Source organism: Labeo rohita, chromosome 5, assembly GCF_022985175.1.
Source record: "Labeo rohita strain BAU-BD-2019 chromosome 5, IGBB_LRoh.1.0, whole genome shotgun sequence".
In the NCBI taxonomy this organism is placed as follows: domain Eukaryota; kingdom Metazoa; phylum Chordata; class Actinopteri; order Cypriniformes; family Cyprinidae; genus Labeo; species Labeo rohita.
Window position 1 is genome coordinate 15521527 of NC_066873.1, and position 22154 is coordinate 15543680.

Here is a 22154-nt window from a genome sequence, read left to right on the forward strand (position 1 = left end):
ACCTTTTGCGAAGCCTCTTTTTACCAATACAGAAAGATTTATTGTTCACTGGTTATTTGCCATGATTATGAAGTCATTTAAAATGTATAGCTAATAAGGGGGCGACGCAATAAATCAGATTTGAAATGAACGAGAGCAAGTGCAGATGAAGCCGGTTTGTGGATTTTAGTGGTTGGTTGTCTGACATTTTCAACCCTCGATTCTGATTGGCTCCCTTATGTGGAAGCTCACGGGCTCATCCAACTATTAAGCGCCTCCCAATCTCTCTAAAGAAGAGTATAATACATGGAACCGCCTTTTTAAACGCACTGACGACTTTCCTTCATTTGAGCCCTATGCGCTTTTTAAAAGGGTTAAAAGTTGTAGAGTAGTTTGGGAAGCAGTTGTGACTCCAGCAGTGCGCAATGCTCTCTCATGCCGACCTCTTGGATACTCGCCTCGGTGAGTTATCGCCACCAAACTCCGGTCTTCAGCTCCACTGTAAGCTAGAGTATTTTTCAGTCTTCAAACATTGGTTAACTATTGTGATGACAAAATTGATATCTCAATCTGTTCTCATTTTACTTGCAATGTTTGTTAATTATCAGATAATTTAATGATACATTTTCCTCCATCAGCTTGCGTTGATGGATTGCGATGCTGAACTATTTTTGTAATTGTTTGTGCAACAAATGTGTCAATACGTTTATACTTTTCTAATGCATTTTGTTCTTTCTGTCTTTGATGTTAATATTGACATGTTTCTGTCATTTGGAGAGAATGCTAAATTGTTGACTCGTACGTCTACAGGGATGAAAGATGCTGCAGCCGAGCTTCTCGGACACCGAGAGGCGCTGAAGTGCAGACTAGGGGGCACTGAATCTGGACACCCCGGCGATCTTACTTCGGCTACAGAAACTGTTGAAGGGACCACTCTGCTCCCCGGGGAAGACATAAGTAATGGTGGATCCAATCCTAATGGAATCCAGCAGGTCAACGCCAAAGACCAAGAAAAGCAGCAACAGCAAAACTCTAATAATCAGTCGGGCGGCCAGCAAAACCAACAGAAACAGAAACGCCACAGGACCCGCTTTACTCCAGCGCAGCTGAACGAACTGGAAAGGAGCTTTGCTAAAACCCACTACCCTGATATCTTCATGAGAGAGGAACTTGCATTACGGATTGGTTTAACGGAGTCACGGGTTCAGGTGAGACTGAGAATGGACCTGCTCGTCTTTAACATCGTAATGGAGCTTTCCAGTTAGTGATTAACACAGTTTAAAAAGAAAACGCAAAGCAAACTGAACAAAAAAAGTATGGTGAAAATGATGGGGGTTTTTTTCACTCTAAAGATTCGTAATAATGTATTGCATAAAGTGCATGATATTATGCATTTAATATTCTCTCAAGAATACAAAATAAATATCAATGCTGCCCGTCGCGCTTGGACTACTTTAAAATATAAAAGGATTTGCAATATTGAATATGCAAAAATACGATGTTAAAAATAGCATTTTTTCAATAGAAAAAAAAAAGTAGTGGCTACATGTGCATATTGGTTCTTCACGGAAGCATAACGTCAGCGTCAACACAATTTATATTTATAGGCAAAACGTGTTCTATAACTGAATACGAATTGTATCGTTAAGACTAATATAAAAAATATGCAAATTAGAGAACAATAATAGTAAGGCGTCAATAAACGGACGTGACAATAATAGTTCGTATGAGCTAAGCGCAAAATGTTAAAAATATCTCACAGTAGGAAAGGGTAATATTTATTTTCGCTGCCTGTGAGCTTATTTTCACCATGAATTCATGATTGTGGTTTCATGATGAATTACTGAGGCCATAAAACTATTTGTCCCCTAGAATGTGCCATCAGTTATAACGACTTCATCGCCGGCTGTCTGCAAAACATTATATAAATTGCTTTGTCTCTCTCTTTTTTTTTTATTTGAATTACCATCCCGCATGTTATGGCAAGGCTAGTTGTCCGTGAAGACAGTAGCCTAATATTTTAAATTTTACATAGCGTCAACAAAAAACAAGCAGATGATTTATATGATGCATGTTTATAAATTTCAGCATTCATGGAGAACCACTATATATTTACAGTGGCTTAGCATTTAATTTTTTTTACTTTTACAAACAAAAATATTGCAATAAATTGTGCGGTAATCTATTATATATATTCTGTTCATGTTGTTATTTATTACATTTTATTTTTTTTTAAAAAAACATTTTGTATCAATTTAAAATCAAAGTAATATTGTTATATGAAGTTTAGTATAGCGAAAATATTTGTGAAAGGAAGTAGCCTATGTAACTATAACTCATACTCACCAACGAAATGCGTGACTTTCTAAGTGTTTGTTCTTGTTTTTAATTTCAGGTATGGTTCCAGAATCGACGTGCAAAATGGAAGAAGCGCAAGAAGACAACCAACGTTTTCCGGGCGCCGGGCACTTTGCTGCCAACACACGGTTTGCCTCAATTTCCGTCTGCGGCCGCGGCTGCGATGGGCGACAGTCTCTGCTCTTTTCATGCCAACGACACGCGCTGGGCCGCGGCTGGGATGCCCGGAGTCTCACAGCTGCAGATACCGCCTGGGCTGGGCCGACAGCAGGCGATGGCACAGTCCCTCTCCCAGTGCAGTCTCGGAGCTGGCCCCCCACCAAACTCCATGGGCCTTTCCAGCAGCTTATCGTCAAACGGTTCCGGTCTTCAGTCGCATCTGTATCAACCCACATTTCCAGGGATGGTGCCCGCTTCCCTTTCGGGTCCAACGAATGTGAGCGGTTCTCCTCAGCTGTGTAGCTCCCCGGACAGTGACGTGTGGAGAGGGACTAGTATCGCTTCCCTGCGCCGTAAAGCACTTGAGCACACCGTTTCGATGAGTTTCACCTAATTTGAGCATCCGAGATGTCTTTTCTGTCACTGCAAACCCCAAGTATTCCTGAAAAACAGTCACGGAGCACTCAGGATATGAGGTTAAAACTGTGAAATTACAAATTGGCAGCCTTACTGGATGATGGAATCTCAACAAACCCCAGACAATGCTTATATACAGCAGATGTAGACTCTAGTGATAGTTTCAATGCTTGAAATGTATGTAATTTATTTACGTGTTGGATTCGGTCATGTTTATTTGTTTATTTTGTTTTCATAGCTATTGATTTTAATAACGGCGAGTTATTTATTTATTTATGAGTATTTATTTGACTCTTCATTCATATATGAAGAAACAACTGCAAGCAAAATTATTTTGTTGATCGGTGATATTATTTTTAACTAAACTAAATGTAAAAGGACACGTTAATAAGGACCACATGTGTGCATGTACAGATTGTTTTAAGGCACGTACTACATGTTGGAGTGATTTTTCAGGTACAGAACTGAACACGTTGGATTAAGAGCCAAATTCCAAATAAACAGATTCAGATGCATGTAATATTTCAGCCGGGATCGACAGGAAGTTGTTTACATAAATCAAAATGAACTTGAGTGTTTGTGTAGATAAGATAAAAATCTTGTTATCTGCTGGTATGTTTGTGATATGTTTTAACTTATTGTCTGTGCTTATTACTGGAATATGGTTTTTGTAAATGTTTATCTTACCAAATTCAACAGAATTGGGAAGGTTTATGTAAGTGGGTGAATAAAATCATTTTAAGAATTTCACCATGGTATGTGATCTCTATAGACGTCCAGAGGATTTTTGAAATGCAGCAAATAAATATAGAGAGTACTGTACAGTATGCTGCCAGATGATTCAAGAGTGACAAGTCAGTATGCAGTTTGAAAGATGGATAAGAAACAAAAACATAGCTCAAAATGAAAAATCTTCCACATATTTTAGGGTTATGGACAGATATGTTGGAATCCAAACAAATGTTTGAAGTGATCTTATATATATAATTTTTAAACAACTTTTATGAAGGAAATCCTTTGCACAATAGGGACACTCAACAATGCTGCACTTCAGGAATCGCTTGTCCAGATTTAAACCTAGGAATTTTTACCCCATCTCTAAAGAATTACCCGATGTTACTTTTGTCTTAGGGAATAAATATTTACCCTCGGACATCAAGTAAACAGACAAAATTATCATATGTTTACATATAAAATTTTTCCTGGCACAAATCCTGATCCTTGTTTTAAGTTTTGTATTTTTCCTAATCAAGGATACAATATGGTAATTTGGAGAGTCAACAAAACAGAGATACATTCTGATCTCACAACACTGAAAAGTGTCTGCAATATGTTTTTAAAAAATATTTAAAAATAATGTAATGGATTAGATTAGCACAGATGCTTAATTTTAGTTTTATGGCCAAAATAAAACAAAAGAATACACACAATGATGTAACTAAAAGGGATAGCTCACCTAAAAATGAAAACGCATGTCATTTCAAACTTATTTGTCTTCTGTCTTTCTTCTGAGGAACACAAAAAGAAGATCTTTAAAAAATGTCTTCAATGTTCAACATTCATCAAAACATCATATATCATATTTTTCATCTTTCCCTAAAGAAAGTTACACAGGTTTGGAACAACATAAAGATGAGAAAACATATTCTTCTTCTTCTTTTTTTTTCTACGGAACAAGATCAAAATTTTACATCTCTGGGAAAAAAATTAAATATTTGTGGTCATCTGCCCTAGATCATTAGTTGGACAAATAAAATATATTCATTTAAAATAGAAGGCTAAAATTTGTCACTGAAAAATTCAGACACATTACTCACAATCCTATACTTCTTTGCTTTAACTCTATAACAGTAAAACACCAACATAATTATAGCTACAGGATATCTCACAACACATTTTACAGAGATTGCTTATGATAATGCACAGTACTACTGCATTCATAAATTCCAGTTGCAATATTCCATAGGGAAGTAAGCTTATCTGCTTGTAGCCCCTTACAGACCAATATCTAAAGCAAAATTGTAACCAATTAGTGTGCCATGTTTATTTCTCCTGATCTCTTTGTGTGGTTTGAAACCGTTACCACTGGGGAGGTGGAACAGCCCACAAACATCTGCTTGATCTTTCCTCCGATACAATAGCCAGACTGTCTCCCATTTAGAAAAGATTCCTTACAACTGTGAGTAGAAACATCTTCTGTCACTTCAGTAATCGCCTTGACAAAAGACCCAGACAGACCTCGACAAATGTAACCAGATATCAGATAATTGCTGTAGTTCCTGTAGTAACAGATAAAAAACGATTTACTATTTTACTCTATTTTTACAGTAATATTAAAAAAAACATAATATAAAACACATCAGCCTACACATCTAAACATCTCAAAAATTTAAAATTGCCACTCTTAGAGTTTCACCCTGCACTGATGTGAGACTAATTGCCCCTGTAAATTTGCATATAAGATTTCATGAAACAATGGAAAATGTAGAATCTACACAAGCATCCCCTGATCATTCAACAGTCTCCATGTAGACATCCATCATCATCAGTTTTAGCATCTGCTCTGAGAGACCCTCTGCCTCTCTGGTCCCCTTGCGAATGCATGCTCTGTTCACTGGTGTATTTCTTCACTTTAAGCAAAACGCACAAGTGTCTTGTGATTAAAACTGAATATAATGACAATTAGGAGATTCTTTAAATGGAATGAATGAGATTTTGTCAAAAGTGTTCGTTGAAAAATCTACTTTCAGTTAATAGTCGGCCCTTAGGGCCACTGAAGACGTTGTCCTTATTCTTCATTATTTAGAACATGGTCCCATGGATATGAGTGTATGCTAATGAATCACTGATATATGCACAAAGAGGAGGAAATTTGAGTTATGAATGAACTGAAGGCTACATGTGTATCTATTTCACAATACCGTGCTCCACTTTGGCCATGCATCTGATTATTGTAATAAAAATACAAAAATGAAGCCATAACCTTACAAAAAAAAGTATGAACACAGAGGGATAAACAATGCGCTTCTAATGCACATAAGCCATTCCTTGCTTTTCTATCTGTGCTCTTTATTCACCCAATCTGTCCACACTTGCCCTTGAGTTGCTCTGTCAGTGCATGGAAAGCACCTCACAGCCCCTGACAAGAGCAGCACTAAATCAGAAATCAGTGGCTGGCAGAGGAGTAAGCCACCATGAAGGTCACAGACATCAGCGGGATGCCATCTTTATCCACCCAGAGCACACATCCGTGACCAGCAGGAGGATTCTCCCTGTCTCAGACGGGACAGGCTGCATGCCATAATCTCAAAACGGCCTGGCTGAATTGAAAAAGAACAATGCAACAAAAAAGCAGAACGAGTCATACAATTCTAGGTTTGCGCAATTTGCGTAGGAGAAGGTATATTATGTAAGTATATATAGGTGGATGTCATATTTTCTTCTCATTTATGTTTGTACATGTTCATTTCATTAAGATTTTTTAAACATATATATATATATATATATATATATATATTTGTAAAGAGAATAAGTTTTATTCATTCTTAAAATCAATAAAATACAATTTTAAAAAAGAATTAGTTGTATAAATATTTTGAGAGTACATACAACACCCACTGGTAGCCTATTAGAACCGCGATTAATCATATTAAGGGAAATCTGGGTCATAATATTCCACATATTACAACAGTAAATGTTATTATGGAAAACATTTTGTTTGCCGTCTGCAGAACTGGGAATGTGTTCATCACATGTTAACATATTGCCATCTGCTGGTGAACTAGAGCGAATGTTTTGTGCACTAGATGCTCGCGATTCTTTAGCAATAAATCAGATTTGTTTCTAGAGTATATTATGCATGCCGTTTTATTATGAAGGTTATTTAGAAAAAATATCTCTGCTAAATGAAATATAAACAATTTAAATGTTAACTTTTATATAGCATGAACATTACAAGGACTCATTTCTCTCATTCACTCGTAATGGTATTCATTTCATCGTTTCTATTAGCGTAAATAGCTACGTGTGGATTAGCCTACTTTAGACGACAAGTGAGAGATTCTTTTGAGAGGCTCTCTGTCTGATATGTAAATTAATACTGATTAAACCGATAAAAGTTTGCAGCACAGTTTATGTTTTTTTCATAATTACGCTCCTGTACACAATCAACATCCCCTTTGCTGTAGTGTTGATAATAACGGTCCACTACACAACATATCAACATATCTGCAGAGCCAGATCATTATAAACATTTGTATACATGAATAAAATGTCAAATCCATCTAACAGCCACTCACTTGTGTGCACAGAACCTCCATTTTCTTCTCCTTCACTATGGCACATGTATATAATAGCCTTGTAGTCTCACTTGTTTTGAAACAAGTTTCTCTTGACTTTCACAAGCAGGCTTGATGACGCATAACAAGACTGAAAGCTGATTGGCTTGAATAGATACGCCCGTTACTTATAAATGCGGAAATATTCAATTAAAATTAGAATTTATTTATGTTGCGCAAGTTTGAATGTCTACGAATATAAAATAATATTTGCATTTATTAAAATAAATAAATACAATTATTATTTAATGTTTATAGATATTTAAATGACGTTACATTTTTTTAATTCGCACATTATTTTACATTATACGCATATTGCATTAGTAGATAGATTAACACAAGATTTAGCAGCTATAGATCATTTTAAATATTTTTGAGCAGGCTCAGCCTTCTTTGCCTCTTCTGACAGACGACACTGGATTACTCTTGAAATATAGCTCTTGAAAAATAGCTTTTGAAACTGTCTTTTTTCTTTCTCTCTCTCTTTTTGATTGTAATGTAGTGTTGTAATTTTAAATAATATCATTCTGGCCAGAGACTGATGATGCAAATGAGTTTATAGCTAACTGGCACAACAGCTGTTTTGCACATGGTCCCTGTTAAAGGGGTCATCTTATGCCCGTTTTCCACAAGTTGATATGATTCTTTTGGGACTTAATGAAAAGTCTATAATATACTTTGGTTAAAAATTCTCAATGGTAGTGCAAAACAACACCCTTTTTACCTTGCCAAAACCAGCTCTGCAAAAATCATCCCATTCTGGTGGAGTTTGCTTTAAATGCAAATGAGCTCTGCTCGCCCCGCCCCTCTCTTCTCTTTGTGGAGTGACGAGCATGTTTACTTCAGCCGCTAAACATATTATATAAAAACATATATTATTTTTACAGATCAATTAAAAACCACTGCATGGATTTTTATCATTATAGGGTAGATGTGTACATACACTGCCAACACACATTAATGTTCAAACAACATGTAAAAGTGAACTTCGCATCCGATGACCCCTTTAAATAAATTAAACAGACTGAACTAAACTCTGACTGCCCACTTTCTGCAGACTAGATCTGACTTTTAGAAAAAAAAAGGTACAAAAACTGTCACTGGGGCGGTACTCTTTCAAAAGGCACTAAATACACTTGAGCTGCTAATATGTATCTTTAACGTACTAATATACACATTTTAAGGATAAATAAGGTACACAGTGTAACTATTGAAAAGGTACCATCCTAGCTTTTGTTTTGCTTCTTTTCTGAGAGTGTGGTGTTGACCTTCAAATGCAAATCAGGGCCAAATTTTGGGTAAAAATCATGTAGTATATTCCAGCCTCAAATTCAAAAGATTCCACAAGACAGAATTAAAATATGAATAATTTATTCAGTTGAGTTCAGTTTAGTAAGATGTTGTGGATAACAGGTTACAGGTCTCTCAGCTGCTTAGCTCTCAGTTTCTCTTGCAATGATGCCATTATTTCTTGAACTGGGATACTGGTGAAGGGATGGTAATATCCTGGCCATTCTCAAGTTTCTTTTCACAGTCAATCAGGTAGTTGACACCATCAATCACACACTGAACGAGTTCGACCTGGAAGGCATTGTCAAATTAGATTTAGATTTAGATTTAATCACTGGCTACAGATCTTCGATCTTTAGTTTTTACCAACATATTGAAAAACTGCTTTTGCATGATTCTATACTAATAACATTTGTTTAAACATCACACAAAATCTCTTGGATTATGTCCATTTTCTGTTTGCAGAATTTGCTATTTCTATCCAGTTAAATGCACTTGCAGGGGTTAAGACACTTGTCAAAGGGGAGCTGTTTACCTCAGATTTGCCTAGACGGTCAAGGTTGGAAATGTCAAAAGTGTCACCCACAGCCGCAGTATCCACACCTCCTGTACCGCGTTTTTGTAGCCTGAGATTATCCAAAATTTTATTGAAGCGTGAGTCCTGTTCAGAAGGATATATGAAGTAAAGAACATTCTTAGTAGAAGAAGACTTTCAGATTGTAATTGTACTGTAGATTATTTAACAAATTCTTATTATCGTTTTTGATGGGAATTTAACCCCGACCTTGGCATTGGGAAATGCCAAAGTCAATTTCAGATAAAACTAAACTATGTGAGAATGAAGCACCTTGCTTAGGAGAGGTAGACGGACATGGACTCCAGCTCTCAGGCCGGTGCCAAGGTTCGAGGGGCAAGTCAGGATGTAGCCCAAGCGTTCATTCCACATAAACTCCCAGCCTCTCTCCTGAATCAGCCTCTCCACCTGTGAGAATCAAATATCATAAACTGACCTTGCTTCAATTTTATTGACAGACAATATGCACTTTTGTGCTAAATGCTTTGACAATGATACCTCTTTCAGCCCTCTGCAGAATCTCTCAAACACCCTCTTCATGTTCCCACCCTTTTCCATGGAAATGACACGGGTGTGGTCCTCCTCATTGATCCAGATTAAAAATGTTTTTTCATTGTTGTGCCTGCACAAGAGGACAAATCGTGGTTAAAATACATTTAAGATTTATAATCAGTCCTATATTTTTTTTATTACAACCATAAAATGCACTAGGCAAGCTTTTGATTCCATGTATTGCGGAATCATTATAGGGTTATTGTAACACAATGAATCACTCAGTAAAATAGACACCCATTAAGAGCTCTGTCAGGGTCATAGATTATGTAACACACACAAGAACATGCACTCTAAAAAGCGCCCTCTGGTGATGCAAGCCTCATGCACCATACCAGATGCCTCTGGCATCGGGCCAATCCCGTGCCATTCCTGCACAAGTCAGCAAGGGTGATACGGGCTTGTCAAACAAGAAGTGGTCCTGGAATTTTCAGTCAAGAAAAGAAAAAGAAAGGGAAGTCTGAACTGGTTCAGTGTAGTAAAATATCTCCTGATATGACAACACCTCAATCCTCACTTTTCTCTCTGGTTGACCATCTTAGTTGTTGAGTATCTATTGTGTTACAAATCATTCAGACTGTCATTATTACATATAAAATGCCTCTCTAGAACTGGAATATAGCTGCCGAAAAGAAGAGAGCTTTTCAGCTTATGGGTGACTAGAACAGCATGGAGATGTAATACTATGCTCTACCAACAGATCAGAAATTCTTCAGTCTTACCAAATCCCACGAGCATCTGGCCAATCCCTAGCCATACCAGATGCGATGAGGAGAGGAGACACTGGCTTATCAAAGAGAAAATGCTCCTTTGGTAGGCCATCATAAGACAAGAGCAGTAAGGTTTGTTAGAGAATTACAGTATGCAATGGCCCTGCTGTGTTTTGGATACTGTCCCTAAAAGTAGCTAACCCAGCAAATATTTGTGTATGCTGGATGACCAGCTTCATAAGTGTTTTTGGGGAACAGTATTACTATGTTTACATACCAGAAGGAATAGAGCGCTGCAGAGATGACGTATTTTAGTAGGCCATACCCAGAGTTGCCAGGTTTTCACAACAAAACCCACCCAATTGCTACTCAAAAGCAGCCCAAAAGTACAGTTTCGAGTGTGGTCCCTTGGAAAAAATTGCGTTCCAGCCGGTAAAATACCCGTTTTTTGGCGAGATTCGCCTGTTAAAACTAGCATTCTAGGTAGGGAAGGGTATTGTTTACATTTTATCGATACTGATACGATACCATTTGATACCGGTACATCTTGATACTGTTATCGATACTATTTGGTGCAAAAAGATATGTAAAAAAGTTCTATTATTTTATGTATTAAACTGTATTAAAGTTCTTCCATCAAGAGCAGTGAGTTATTGACACTGGTGTTGCTTAGTTTTGTAGCGTGAGCCCACATTTTCTAACGTTTCACCCTTGCGGCCTTAACTGGCACACGCACATTGAGCAAACATCGGCCACATTATTCAGTGAAGGAAAATAACAAGCAGCAGCTTCTAATTCGCCATTAAAATGTAAGTATATTGAGATAAAACAATGCAAGTATCGATAACAGTATTGTTTGTCCTGAAGCTTATCGGTAGTCCGGTATTAACCCAATTATGTACCAGTCCAAAAAAAATACTGGTTCTCGGTACCCATCCCTAATTCCAGGAGCTAAATATTACGTTATTGGGGTCGCTGTAACCCACGGACATTAAAAACAACCCGCGGCAACAGTGTTAACGTACCCCAATTTCGTGGGAAAATCGTGGCCTTGGCAACACTGAGTGAGAATGACCTCACAGCCAGGGTATCCAGATTTTCACAACTTTCAAAACCCAATTACTACTCAAAACTAGCCCAAAAGTAGCCCAATCTTGTTTTGATGGGGGTCCCCCAGTAAAAATTACGTTCCAATGGGGTAAAATACACATTTTTTGGCGGGTTTCCCCTGGTACACTTCACATTCCAGAGGCTAAATATGACATTATGAGAATTCCGTGGGAAAACTGCGGACTTGGCAACAAACAAACCCTGGAAATGTAGCGTTTTAGCATTTCAGCACTTCCGGTTCCATTGTCCTAAAGTCATTGGATTTAAATACCTAAAATAAAGTCTTCATGTTTTATTTAATGGCATAAAATACATCAGTAATACTACTTTGTGTGTGTGTTAAGTTTTAAGTTTAAGTGTTATGTTTTAATTTTTTTTAACTCATTTACTCACAAGTCCACTTTTACACTTTCATTGTGTTTATAAGTTAACCACTTTCTTGCAACCTATTCTACCTCAAACTTTGAGAGAGTTGTCAGAACTGATGATGACGTTTAAGCCATGCAACTGTAGTGTATTTTTACATTTATAGCTTACGCTTAGATTTTTATTCGTCTAATGTATTTAGACTTTAAAATTTCTAAAAGTTCAAGTCCAAGTGTCAATGAAAAAATCCCATATGCAGCTTCTGGGTTAGCCTACAAAAATATGTCATCACTGCAGTGCTCTAAAGCATCAGACTATAACTAACCAATATAAATTTTCATTACATTCATGCTGGTCAAACATAGTCTTTTCAGCATGATGATAACAGTATGATTTGGGAAGTATTATTAAGGTTCAGTGACCACACATAATGCTAATGTCCACTCTTCACTTTGTTTTGTTTGCTAAATTTAAGTTTTAATATCTGCTTTATTCCTATATTGTCTTTTACTGTGAATGTGAGTGTAACATGAACATTTTCAAACAGAGACCTCTCAAGGTTTGTGAAGGTACTGCAGGTGATCTGGAGATAAGATATATAAAATATCTAAAAATCATTATATAAGATAATAAAGTTAGTTAATATTTTTAATTTGTATAATTTTTACATCTAGTGTCTCTGGCTCAGCAGAGAGTCTAAGTGGAGGACAAAAAACCTGGATACTTGTACTTGTGTGTTCCTCATTTGCCTACAATGAGCTAAAATGTGTTTCTTGTGTGTACTTACATCAATCAGCTGCTGTTGCTCTTGCTCAGTCATCTCTGTCAGGCTGTAGTATTTGCCCGCCAGATCATCCTTCAGACCAGAAAGAGCCTGGACCGCCACACGCTCCACCTCACGGCGTTCAGCACGGGTGCAGGCGGGTGGCAGACTGAGCCCACGAATACTGCGGCCTGTGCGCACACGTGACGACAGCACATACTTCTCGTCAAACATCCCGGAGGTGATCTGTTCAAAGGCCATCAGTAGAAACTTAGTGTTCAGTGTAACTAAAGTGAGGCAGGTCTCACCTTGAGTGAGTTCTTGATAGAAGGAATTTTTGTTAAAGCATTAGAACTAAAGACACCAAAGGAAGCTTTACCTTTGAGCTGTCCAAGTCTGTTGGGTGCTTCATGGTTGTAGGGTCATAGCCATTGTGTCTGTCCTTAATGACTGGGTTAAAGATTTCAGCAAACACCTAAGGATCACAACCATAGTCAATCATAAAGTTCATCTGCATACACTTGACATACTTCATTTTGCCAATAATTAAAGGTGATCATAAACATATAAATAGTTTCATTATATTATAAACTAAATGCAAATTCCTTTGTCTGTTCAACTGACTATAACCTTGCCCTTTTCAAACTAGACTGACAGTGACCATAGTCTAAAGCTAAACTCTTAAAAACTGTATTTTGCATTATTCATTCAAAAGCAATTAAATTACAATATTTTGCATATCACTGTGACTAGTAGCCTCATAAAGATTTTTTTTAGTGAAATTGTGCCTGTGACAATAAGATATATCATAATTTTGCCGCTCATTTTAATTTTGCTTGCTTAATATTTATATTTAAAATAATAGTGAATATTTTAAGGTGGATTTTAAGACTGTAAGTTATATAAACGAAACAAACAGCTGAAAATGATGCACTAAAATGTGAAAACCAAACGCTATTTTACAATTTAACAGCTAATTTAGATAAAGAAAACCAACATTTGTTTCAAATATTGGTATCAAAAAGTAGAAAACAAAAGCAGAGCAAAAACGTCATTAAATATTAACAGCATTTTTTTTAGATGACTAATACTGCCTTCATGTGCTTCAATGTTCGTAAAGAAGAGTTATAATCGGAAATCAGACATGAACAGCCTTTCAAGTTGTATTTACAAGTGGGAAACTCAGAGATCATTTTGGTACCCGAGTTTCCCAGTAGGTGGGAGTGGGCCACTTCATAGTTTTATTAATTTTTCCAGCAACTACATTGCTTTCTCTTGCTGTTACAGTTATGTATATTTACGTGTATAACATTTATTTGGTGCGTATTGAATGTATTGAATACGGAAAATGGCATTTATTTGACTCAAATTTTGTAATCATCAGCAAGCTAAATAGATAGAGCGGTAACTATTTATATGGTTACCAACGAATAGGATGCTACATTTTATTCAAAACCTGTTGGATACTGACTACATTTTTTTTTTTTTTTTTGGCTCTAATAAGGTTTCCCCAAGAAAGAATAAACTCATGAATGGGCAGTCCTCGACAATTCCTTCAACAACAAAGCACTTGAATGCAACAAACTCGTAATTACACCTTGAGAAGTGAGATGTGAAAGCAGAATTTTAATACTAGAAATATTCCTCACAATTGTGTTATTGATGATTATTCTCTAGAGCCATATTTACCAATATTTGGCCCAGTTTTGTACCTCATAGCTCTCCTCATCACCAGCCACCATGCCCACAGTCTTGATGAAGGGATGACCAGGGTTGTCCACTCCAGTCTGAATGCACTGGTCAAGGCTCCAGTTATTGGGGGTCAGCTTGTCCCTCAGTTGACCATAAATAGCAGGGGTCAAGGCGGAAGCCATGCAGTTGTTGTGTTTGCGCAGGTCTGGGTAGTCAGCACTTGGGAACATAAAAACCAAGGTTAACTGCAATCTAAGTTCTAAGTTTAACTGGAAACTAAGTGAAGTTAACTTTCCAAATTTACCTGGGAGGGTACAACTTCTTTTTCTCCCCAGCAGAGGCTCCTGACTCAGTCATGATGTAACTGGATACCAGGGTACCTGCACCCAGGCCGGCCATGATCACAGCCGTGTTGCGTCCGGAGAGCACTCGAGTGAACATGCTTGCCATCCTCACCACTCAGCCACTCACTAACGTCAACTACAGAGCAGACGACAACAGTAATGTTACATTAAAAAATGATTTGTCAGGTAAAAATAAATTGCCTTTTTATGTAACTGAATAATTGTGACGTTACCACCAAAAGTGTCTTCTCATAGTTTTTTAGGGTATGTGTACTATATTTTTGTCCATCCACTAAAAGTACATGCAACCAAGCGTTTAACACGTCAAACAGTAACTAATTACGTTACTTAGTTACTTTTTATAGAAAGTAATGCATAACGTTACTTTTGCGTTACTTTTTAAATCTGGGCAGGGCTTGCTTATTTGTTTTTAATATAAATCAATTCTAATGTAAAAGCCCTTTTACACCAAAAGTGAAAATAATTCACCTCAGGCTGAAAGAAAAGTACATTTATGCAGGAGATCACTCTTCAGCTATACATAAAAAAATAAATAAAAAATGAAGCACAAATGTTAGTTTGCTTATTAGTATGGTTGAATTGCATCATCGAAGGTCAGCAGCAAAGACACTGGTTAATAAAATGGGATTAAATACATAAAGGATATTTATTTTATTTAACATATTTAATTATTGCAGGGTTGCATCATATTCTCAATTTGCATTGCACTGTTTTTATTCATTTCGAGGAATACTGAATCTGTTTTTTGTGAGTGAGATGAATTAATGCATGTTCACATTTGTGACCCTGGACCACAAAACCAGTCTTATGTTGCACAGGTATAATTGTAGCAATAGCCAAAAATACATTGGATGGGTCAAATTTATCGATTTTCCTTTTATGCCAAAAATCATTAGGATGTTATGTAAAGATCATGCTCCATGAAGATATTTTGTAAATTTCCCACTGTAAATATATCAAAACTTAATTTTTGATTAGTAATATGCATTGCTCAGAACTTCATTTGGACAACTTTAAAGGCGATTTTCTCAAAATGTTTATTTTTTTGCACCCTCAGATTCCACATTTTCGAATAGTTGTATCTCGGCCAAATATTGTCCTAATCTAACAAACCATACCTCAACGAAAAGCTTATTTATTCAGTATAAATTTCTTTTAATTTCAAGAAATTTACACTTATGACTGATTTTGTGGTCCAGGGTCACGTTTAGTCTAGAATACAGTAACATGATGTTTACTCCCAGTTTCCCGATAGGAAACTTGTCAATCAATAAATGGTGGAAAAAGTAACTGGCATTACTTATTTGAAAAAGTAACTCAGATATTTTCTTAGATATTTAAAAAGTAATGCGTTGCTTTACTGGTTACTTGAAAAAAGTAATATTATTAGGTAACTCGCGTTACTTGTAATGCGTTACCCCCAACACTGCTTAAACCAAGTTTGACGCATAAAAATCTTGATTGCATAGATTTTCAATAGACAAACATATGTGATGAGAAAACAAAACAAAATACTCCAAAAATGAATGATGACATTTTTTAAAAAAAATATTTTCTAATGTTTATATTTCATAATTTTATATATTTTATACGTTTTAAGTAGGCCTATCAGCAAGTAAACAGCTTTTTATTGTTTTTTCTTAAAGTGTTAATCAAAGGTGCTGTACTTGTCAATACAGTATTATAGTTTGACATGGTGAGCAACCTCTGTGTCCTGACATACGTGTTGACTTTTTCCACTGAGGAGTATCCAAATATACATTGGCTTTGAACTTAATGACACAGTAATATGTCTCAGCTTATATTTCACATGCCTCAGTATCCACGCAGTGCAGTCCATGTGTCACATGTATGTTACAGTCATCAGGTATCTAAAACCGCTCCCAAAATTTTTACAAATCTTACACAAAACCTTTAATTATAAGCACAGCACTTAAATCAGTGTTGACTCAAATATCTAAATAGACTATTCATTTTTCCGCAGAGACTACTTGCTAATACTGTTTTTTCATTATCATCCTAACTAGTTTGTCATTACCATCCAAATACTACATTATGTAGTCCATGTGAGGAATTTATGGACGGAATATTTTAGCTGTATGCCAAAGAGGTCAGCGCTGTCTGCAGTGTTACAGCTGACAGTGGATCCACAGCAAATGGTCTTACGCAACAGTGTCCAAACTATGCTGGCATATGTTACAATGATCACATGACCAGTCAGGGGGGCTTACAATGGGACAGGGTGGGTGTGTGACGGTCACACTTCTAGAGGATTCTGAGAATGTAGGCTAATGGTGTGAATTATAGAAACAGAGGGAAAAATAAAAAAAGTGATTTGAGGTTAAAAAGTATATAAATTGTCAATTTGTTTTGAAAATGACCGATCGTTTCGCTAGATAAAACCCTTCTTTATCGACTGGGATCATTTAGAGCCATTTGATGCTGCATTTAAACTGCATTTTTAAAGTTCAAACTTGGGCGCACCATTGAAGTCCACTATATGGAGATGATTCCTGAAATGTTTTCCTCAAGAAACATAATTTCTTATCTACTGAAGAATGAAAGACATGAACATCTTGGATGACATGGGGGTGAGTAAATTATCTGTAAATTTTTGTTCTGAAAGTGAACTTGTCCTTTTAAAAAACGTGAGGAAGATGCAGAAACAAGCCATCTCATATGTAAGCAGATGCATGTGAAAAATAATGCTATGATCAGCATATAAATGAAAACTGGAACAGTTGGACAGAACAGAATGGAACTGGTAAAAGAGACTGTGCAAGCTTTGGAGGTGTTGATGGAAGCAATTTACTGCATCTATGGTTTGATCTTTGTACTGAATATGATCCAGATGTAGTATTTGATAAAAACGATAAAAACTGTTCTCAGCTTTTTGCTCAGTGTTGTTGTTTTTTTTCTAATGAAACTTCACTACATTCAAGTGTTGATAAAAATGCTTGAAGCTAGAATAAATCAGATTTTTTGTTTAAAAGTAGTTAAAAAGTTAAAAGTCTGTTCTTTATTTTGATGTATTGCATTCATACAACAATATTGTGTGGGCCATGAAATTTTAGTGAAAGCGATCAAAAATGCTGCTGGTGGCTGGCAACTTTTTTCAAAAACGCTGGCGGGGAAAGAGGTAATTATTAACAGCCATTTTGGATAAAGAAATTAACTTGTGTGTTAAACATATTAACATCAAAAAGTTCAACCACTGAACCAAACTGTCATAAAATATCCTCAGCATTGTTGCAGCTTACATTTCTGTTAATAAATAAAGCTACAAATACAAATGATTGTTAAAGCAAATGCTTTATTGTACTCACCTGTAGGACTGAAGGGGTCTCAAGCTTCAGTACAGCAGACTGTTCCCTGCAGAGTGAGACCACACTGGGCCCGTGCTTAAAATAAGAGCTCATCTCTCCAGCCAATCCTATTTCATCTGTCAGCATGACACCACGTCTCTGTGTCCTTGAGTTCTCCCTCACCAGTTCTTCCACCTCCAGTTACGTGCTGGTGATACTGTACACAGATACTATAGATATGTACATGCTGACCTTTTACCCACCACAGTCCAACAAGTGGCCATTATTTGACTGTGCGTTTACTATACATGATATATAAAGCTCACTTGTTCAGTTGGACAGTGTGTGAGGGATAAAATTAAACTGGTATTTGATTTGCACAGCCCAAGAGATTGTGCATTATCTGGTGCTCATCCCTCCCTTCCTCTGTAGGATTATAAGGGGAGACCTTGACACTAGTGCCCGGACAGTCATGAGACTAATAATTTGATCACTTTTATGAACGTTTCACACCTTCTGAAGAGACCAAGAGACAAGAGGTTGCTGTCGATCTATCTGATTTGACATATAATCAGTCATTTGATTAATAATTGTAGAATCCATTTGTTTGATTTGTTTATTTGAAATGAAAGCATGAAATTTAAGTACCGAAGCCATACATTCTCTGAGAGAATCAGTGATAAAATAAAGAGGAAGGGAAAATAAGGAAAAATAGTTTGATGCAGAAATGTACAAAATGCAGCTTTCACAGAAGGAATTCAACCTGGACATGCAAAGACATGCAACATACCAAAGCAACAATTCTGTGTGCACAACACACTAAACCCATAAATAAAAGAGAGGGGAAAAGGACAAAAGATTGTAAATTAATCAGATATGCTACATTTTCTTAACACATTTAGCAAAATGTAACAATTACAGGAGTGCTTGCAGAAATTAAAAAATTACATGGTGATGGATGGGGACAAAAATCACATTATTATATCATCAACCCATATTGACACACTATATACAAAAAGGGTCAAATAAATATGCCAGGAAATAAATACTACCGATTCACACTTGTTTTAAAGATAACAACGCTACATTGATGAGAGTGTAACTCGCACCTTTCCTACCCACTCACCTCTGAGATCACATTCACACCTACACGCTCTCATGCCTTTCACACACTTTCACATAAAGAATAGAAATCCATCCCAGAAGAAAGGAAAGATAAGACAAAAACAACATTGTCTTCATACAGCACAGTGGTAGATATATATTTATGGCCAATTTGACAGTTCTCTGCCAGTCTATGCATATGAAATCTCCAGCTATTATGATCAAAGTATTTAGATAAAGAAGTGCAGTCAGATGAGAAGTTAAATATATGTATGTATCTGTTTTACTTGAGGTTTCTAGAGAGTTCAAAAGAGGCTACACAGCAGCTGAATGACACATGACCACAAAACATGTCTTGCAATGCATTTTCCAACATGCGATCACGGTATTTTTCATGCAAATAATGGAGAGACCCTCTTTTCTGGACAGCTGACCAGTAGGGTCATGACATTAAAAAGCAGGAAAACATTGATTATCGAAGAACTTGCGAGTCAGAATTCGATTTGGTTAAGAATCATTCAACAACAATGAGCTTTTCCTCCAATAGGGGGTGGCAAAGCCTCAACTAACTGTAATATTAGATCAGCATAGGTTTGCACCTCACAAGCATATGTCAGCTTGTACTTTGTAATTCATGGATGATGCAACCTATTGTAAGTGGATTATATCTGCACGCTGAGGCGTTAAAATAAGACGTTTTAAATAAAAGGCCCGTTCACGGCAAAAACAATACCTATCCACCATATTTTTCCTCTATGAGCGGGCGCGACCATTTGTAAATATTATGTGTCGGGCTATCGGTCTCATCCGCTTCCAGATGTTTTTAGCTGTACAAAATAGCTTGTTTTGCTGCTTGATATTGCAATGTGATGTATCTTATCATATTATTTTAATGTGTTATCTTAATTATGAACACACTCGTTTGTAGTGCACACAGTTTTACCGTTTACTGAATGTTATTCTTCTTGTTATTCAGGGAACCGGAAGTCTTGCCCATTGGCTTACTTCCATGTTTAAGAATGAAGTGGATGAAAATAACTACATCAGCGTCCACACCAAATGCTAAAGCTCTTTAAAACAGAATGGATTCTGATCGACTGTCAATGTTTCTGATCATTCATCAGCTGGAAAAAACATTCTGAAAGTGATTCCAACAATATCGCTCCTTATCATAATAGAGGGTTTGCACTTAAGTCACGATTTAGTCAATTACCAAGATGCATGGCCATATTGGAGATACTCGAATGTAAACAACAGCATGGACTGTACGGTTGATGTACTACTGAATACGTTGTTCTGCTAATTTACGCTGTCTAAACCATGGAAAAAAATTTGTGGAAGCTGCCAAATAATATAGAGAAGGACTTACTAAGCAGGAAAGGGTGCAATATTTTGACAAACTAAAGTTAATAGGAGATAAAGATACATACGAGAAGTATTAATTAAGATATTTATCTTAACTGACTGGAAATAATAAGAACAACACGAATGTTGTCAAGATCCTTGGCCTGGAAATCCTGGTTCAGTTTGGCCAACCACAAACACATTTTGTTCCTCAGACAGTTTTTTGAACTCTTCTCCTTGATTTTTTTTATAACTTTTGGCAGTTTATAGTACTCCAAATGTTTTTCCTGGTCCGACCGATTAGTACAGCCCAAAACATGACAGTAATTGACCATTTCAGCAGCAGTAATTAGCAAAATATGGAAATTTTGTTCTGTTCAGTGGCATTGTTTACATTCAGTGCCACCAATATGGCCGATTGATGACGCGTCGTGAAAACACTCTATGGTTGTGATGTGGATTCTGCTTGACTATTAAATTTAGAATGATTTTTAAAACTATGTCATTATCATGAACAGGCCTTTACACTGAACTTGAGCAGAAAAATGCTATTTTATGCCTGTATTTATTGGTTTGAATAGTCTGAGTATCTCCGTTCTGTCAACACTTTGCTACACAGGCCAATAATATGCTAATATCCTAACTTTCAAGCATTGCTGAGACATTGGTTTTCATTTACAAGTGTCTGTGAATATGAGAAGGCACAATAAGCAACTGATTTTTAAAGAGCTCACATAGCTTCAGGGCAATTACGAAATATCTATATAATCTACGACTGGTTACTATTTTAGAAAGCTACTATACATTCTCGTTACTTAGAAGTCTGATGCATCTTTTAAAATTTTCATGTGGCATTTTGGTTCAGTGTGGCCAGCTGTTGGCAGATGGAGTGTAAAGTTGAGGCAAAGCACACAGCAAACCCACAGTCTAGTTCATGCACAAAGTCACTACCATTACCAATGAGGGGATGTGCCAGGGGCCACAGGCCCGCAGGGGGGCCACAATACACTACATAAGATCTGGCTAATAGCTCTACTTCTGTACATGCTACATATCTTCACCCACTCTCTTCACAATTTAGACTGAATCCATCTGCTAGACCCTGAAACTCATGACCCCTGACCTCTGACAGTGGCCAGTTTTCATCCATATTTCCTTCTTTTCCATGATAAAAGTCACCTTTCAGGGGACTTTGTGGTGGTGAGCACTGTTTAATACTCTCCCCCAAACCTGGACCCTCTACCTTTTCATATTTTCAAATGGACATTTTCCCTCCCTCTTCACGTCCCTCTTTCTCAAACACTAGGCATGCTTCATGCCTACAAAACATCCCAAGAGTGAGAAGCACATCTAGATGGAAGCTGCCAGGTACTGAGGTTGTAGTTCATGCAGGAAGCCTGGGTTCAATCTTGAGAGACAAGTCATACAGTGTGTCTTCATCCATAATCAAGGTCTTATCCAAAAGATACTGTGTGACCTGGACATGAAAACAGAAGATCACATGATATGATTTACTTGATCTTAAAATACAGTAAAAACAGTAATATTGAGAAATATGATTACAATTTAACATAATAGTTTTCTATGTTAATATACTGTAAAATTGATTTTTTTTTTCCCCGTGATGTAAAACTGAATTTTCAGCATCGTTTCTCCAGTCTTCAGTGTCACATGATCCTTCAGAAATCATTCTAATATGATGATGATATGATTGTGACTCAAGAAACAT

General features: G+C 36.7%; 3 protein-coding genes and 1 long non-coding RNA gene across 8 annotated transcripts in view; 1 reads left to right on the top strand and 3 right to left on the bottom strand.

Moving 5' to 3' along the window:
* The first annotated feature begins 295 nt into the window (after window positions 1–295).
* Window positions 296–3663, top strand: otpb (orthopedia homeobox b). Of its 2 annotated transcripts, none has more exons than XM_051108888.1 (3): window positions 296–441; window positions 790–1187; window positions 2375–3663. In XM_051108888.1, the coding sequence occupies exons 1-3, from the start codon at window positions 405–407 to the stop codon at window positions 2888–2890; spliced, it is 951 nt and encodes a 316-aa protein (XP_050964845.1). In that variant the 5' UTR covers window positions 296–404; the 3' UTR covers window positions 2891–3663. The 2 variants fall into 2 exon arrangements, with proteins under 2 accessions (XP_050964845.1, XP_050964844.1); XM_051108887.1 differs by having other exon boundaries at window positions 316–480.
* On the bottom strand, window positions 2849–7301 carry LOC127164807 (uncharacterized). Its single transcript, XR_007827703.1, has 3 exons — window positions 7212–7301; window positions 4370–4421; window positions 2849–2938 (listed from the first exon to the last, which is right to left on the bottom strand). It is a non-coding gene; the product is annotated as an uncharacterized LOC127164807 (long non-coding RNA).
* Window positions 7302–8604: 1303 nt separating this feature from the next.
* Window positions 8605–18121, bottom strand: ckmt2b (creatine kinase, mitochondrial 2b (sarcomeric)). Of its 2 annotated transcripts, none has more exons than XM_051108884.1 (10): window positions 17999–18121; window positions 14612–14787; window positions 14328–14526; window positions 12995–13090; window positions 12640–12861; window positions 10002–10087; window positions 9613–9736; window positions 9388–9522; window positions 9076–9201; window positions 8605–8831 (listed from the first exon to the last, which is right to left on the bottom strand). In XM_051108884.1, exons 2-10 carry the CDS (start codon window positions 14755–14757, stop codon window positions 8715–8717), a joined length of 1251 nt encoding a protein of 416 aa, XP_050964841.1. In that variant the 5' UTR covers window positions 14758–14787; window positions 17999–18121; the 3' UTR covers window positions 8605–8714. The 2 variants fall into 2 exon arrangements, with proteins under 2 accessions (XP_050964841.1, XP_050964842.1); XM_051108885.1 differs by lacking the exon at window positions 10002–10087 and adding an exon at window positions 10389–10474.
* Window positions 18122–20384: 2263 nt separating this feature from the next.
* Window positions 20385–22154, bottom strand: part of rasgrf2b (Ras protein-specific guanine nucleotide-releasing factor 2b) — an 84410-nt gene continuing 82640 nt past the window's right edge. For all 3 annotated transcript variants that reach the window (XM_051108881.1, XM_051108882.1, XM_051108880.1), the window contains one exon: window positions 20385–21902. In XM_051108881.1, the coding sequence (XP_050964838.1) occupies window positions 21810–21902 (93 nt within the window). In that variant the 3' untranslated portion in view covers window positions 20385–21809. The remainder of the gene's footprint in view (window positions 21903–22154) is intronic.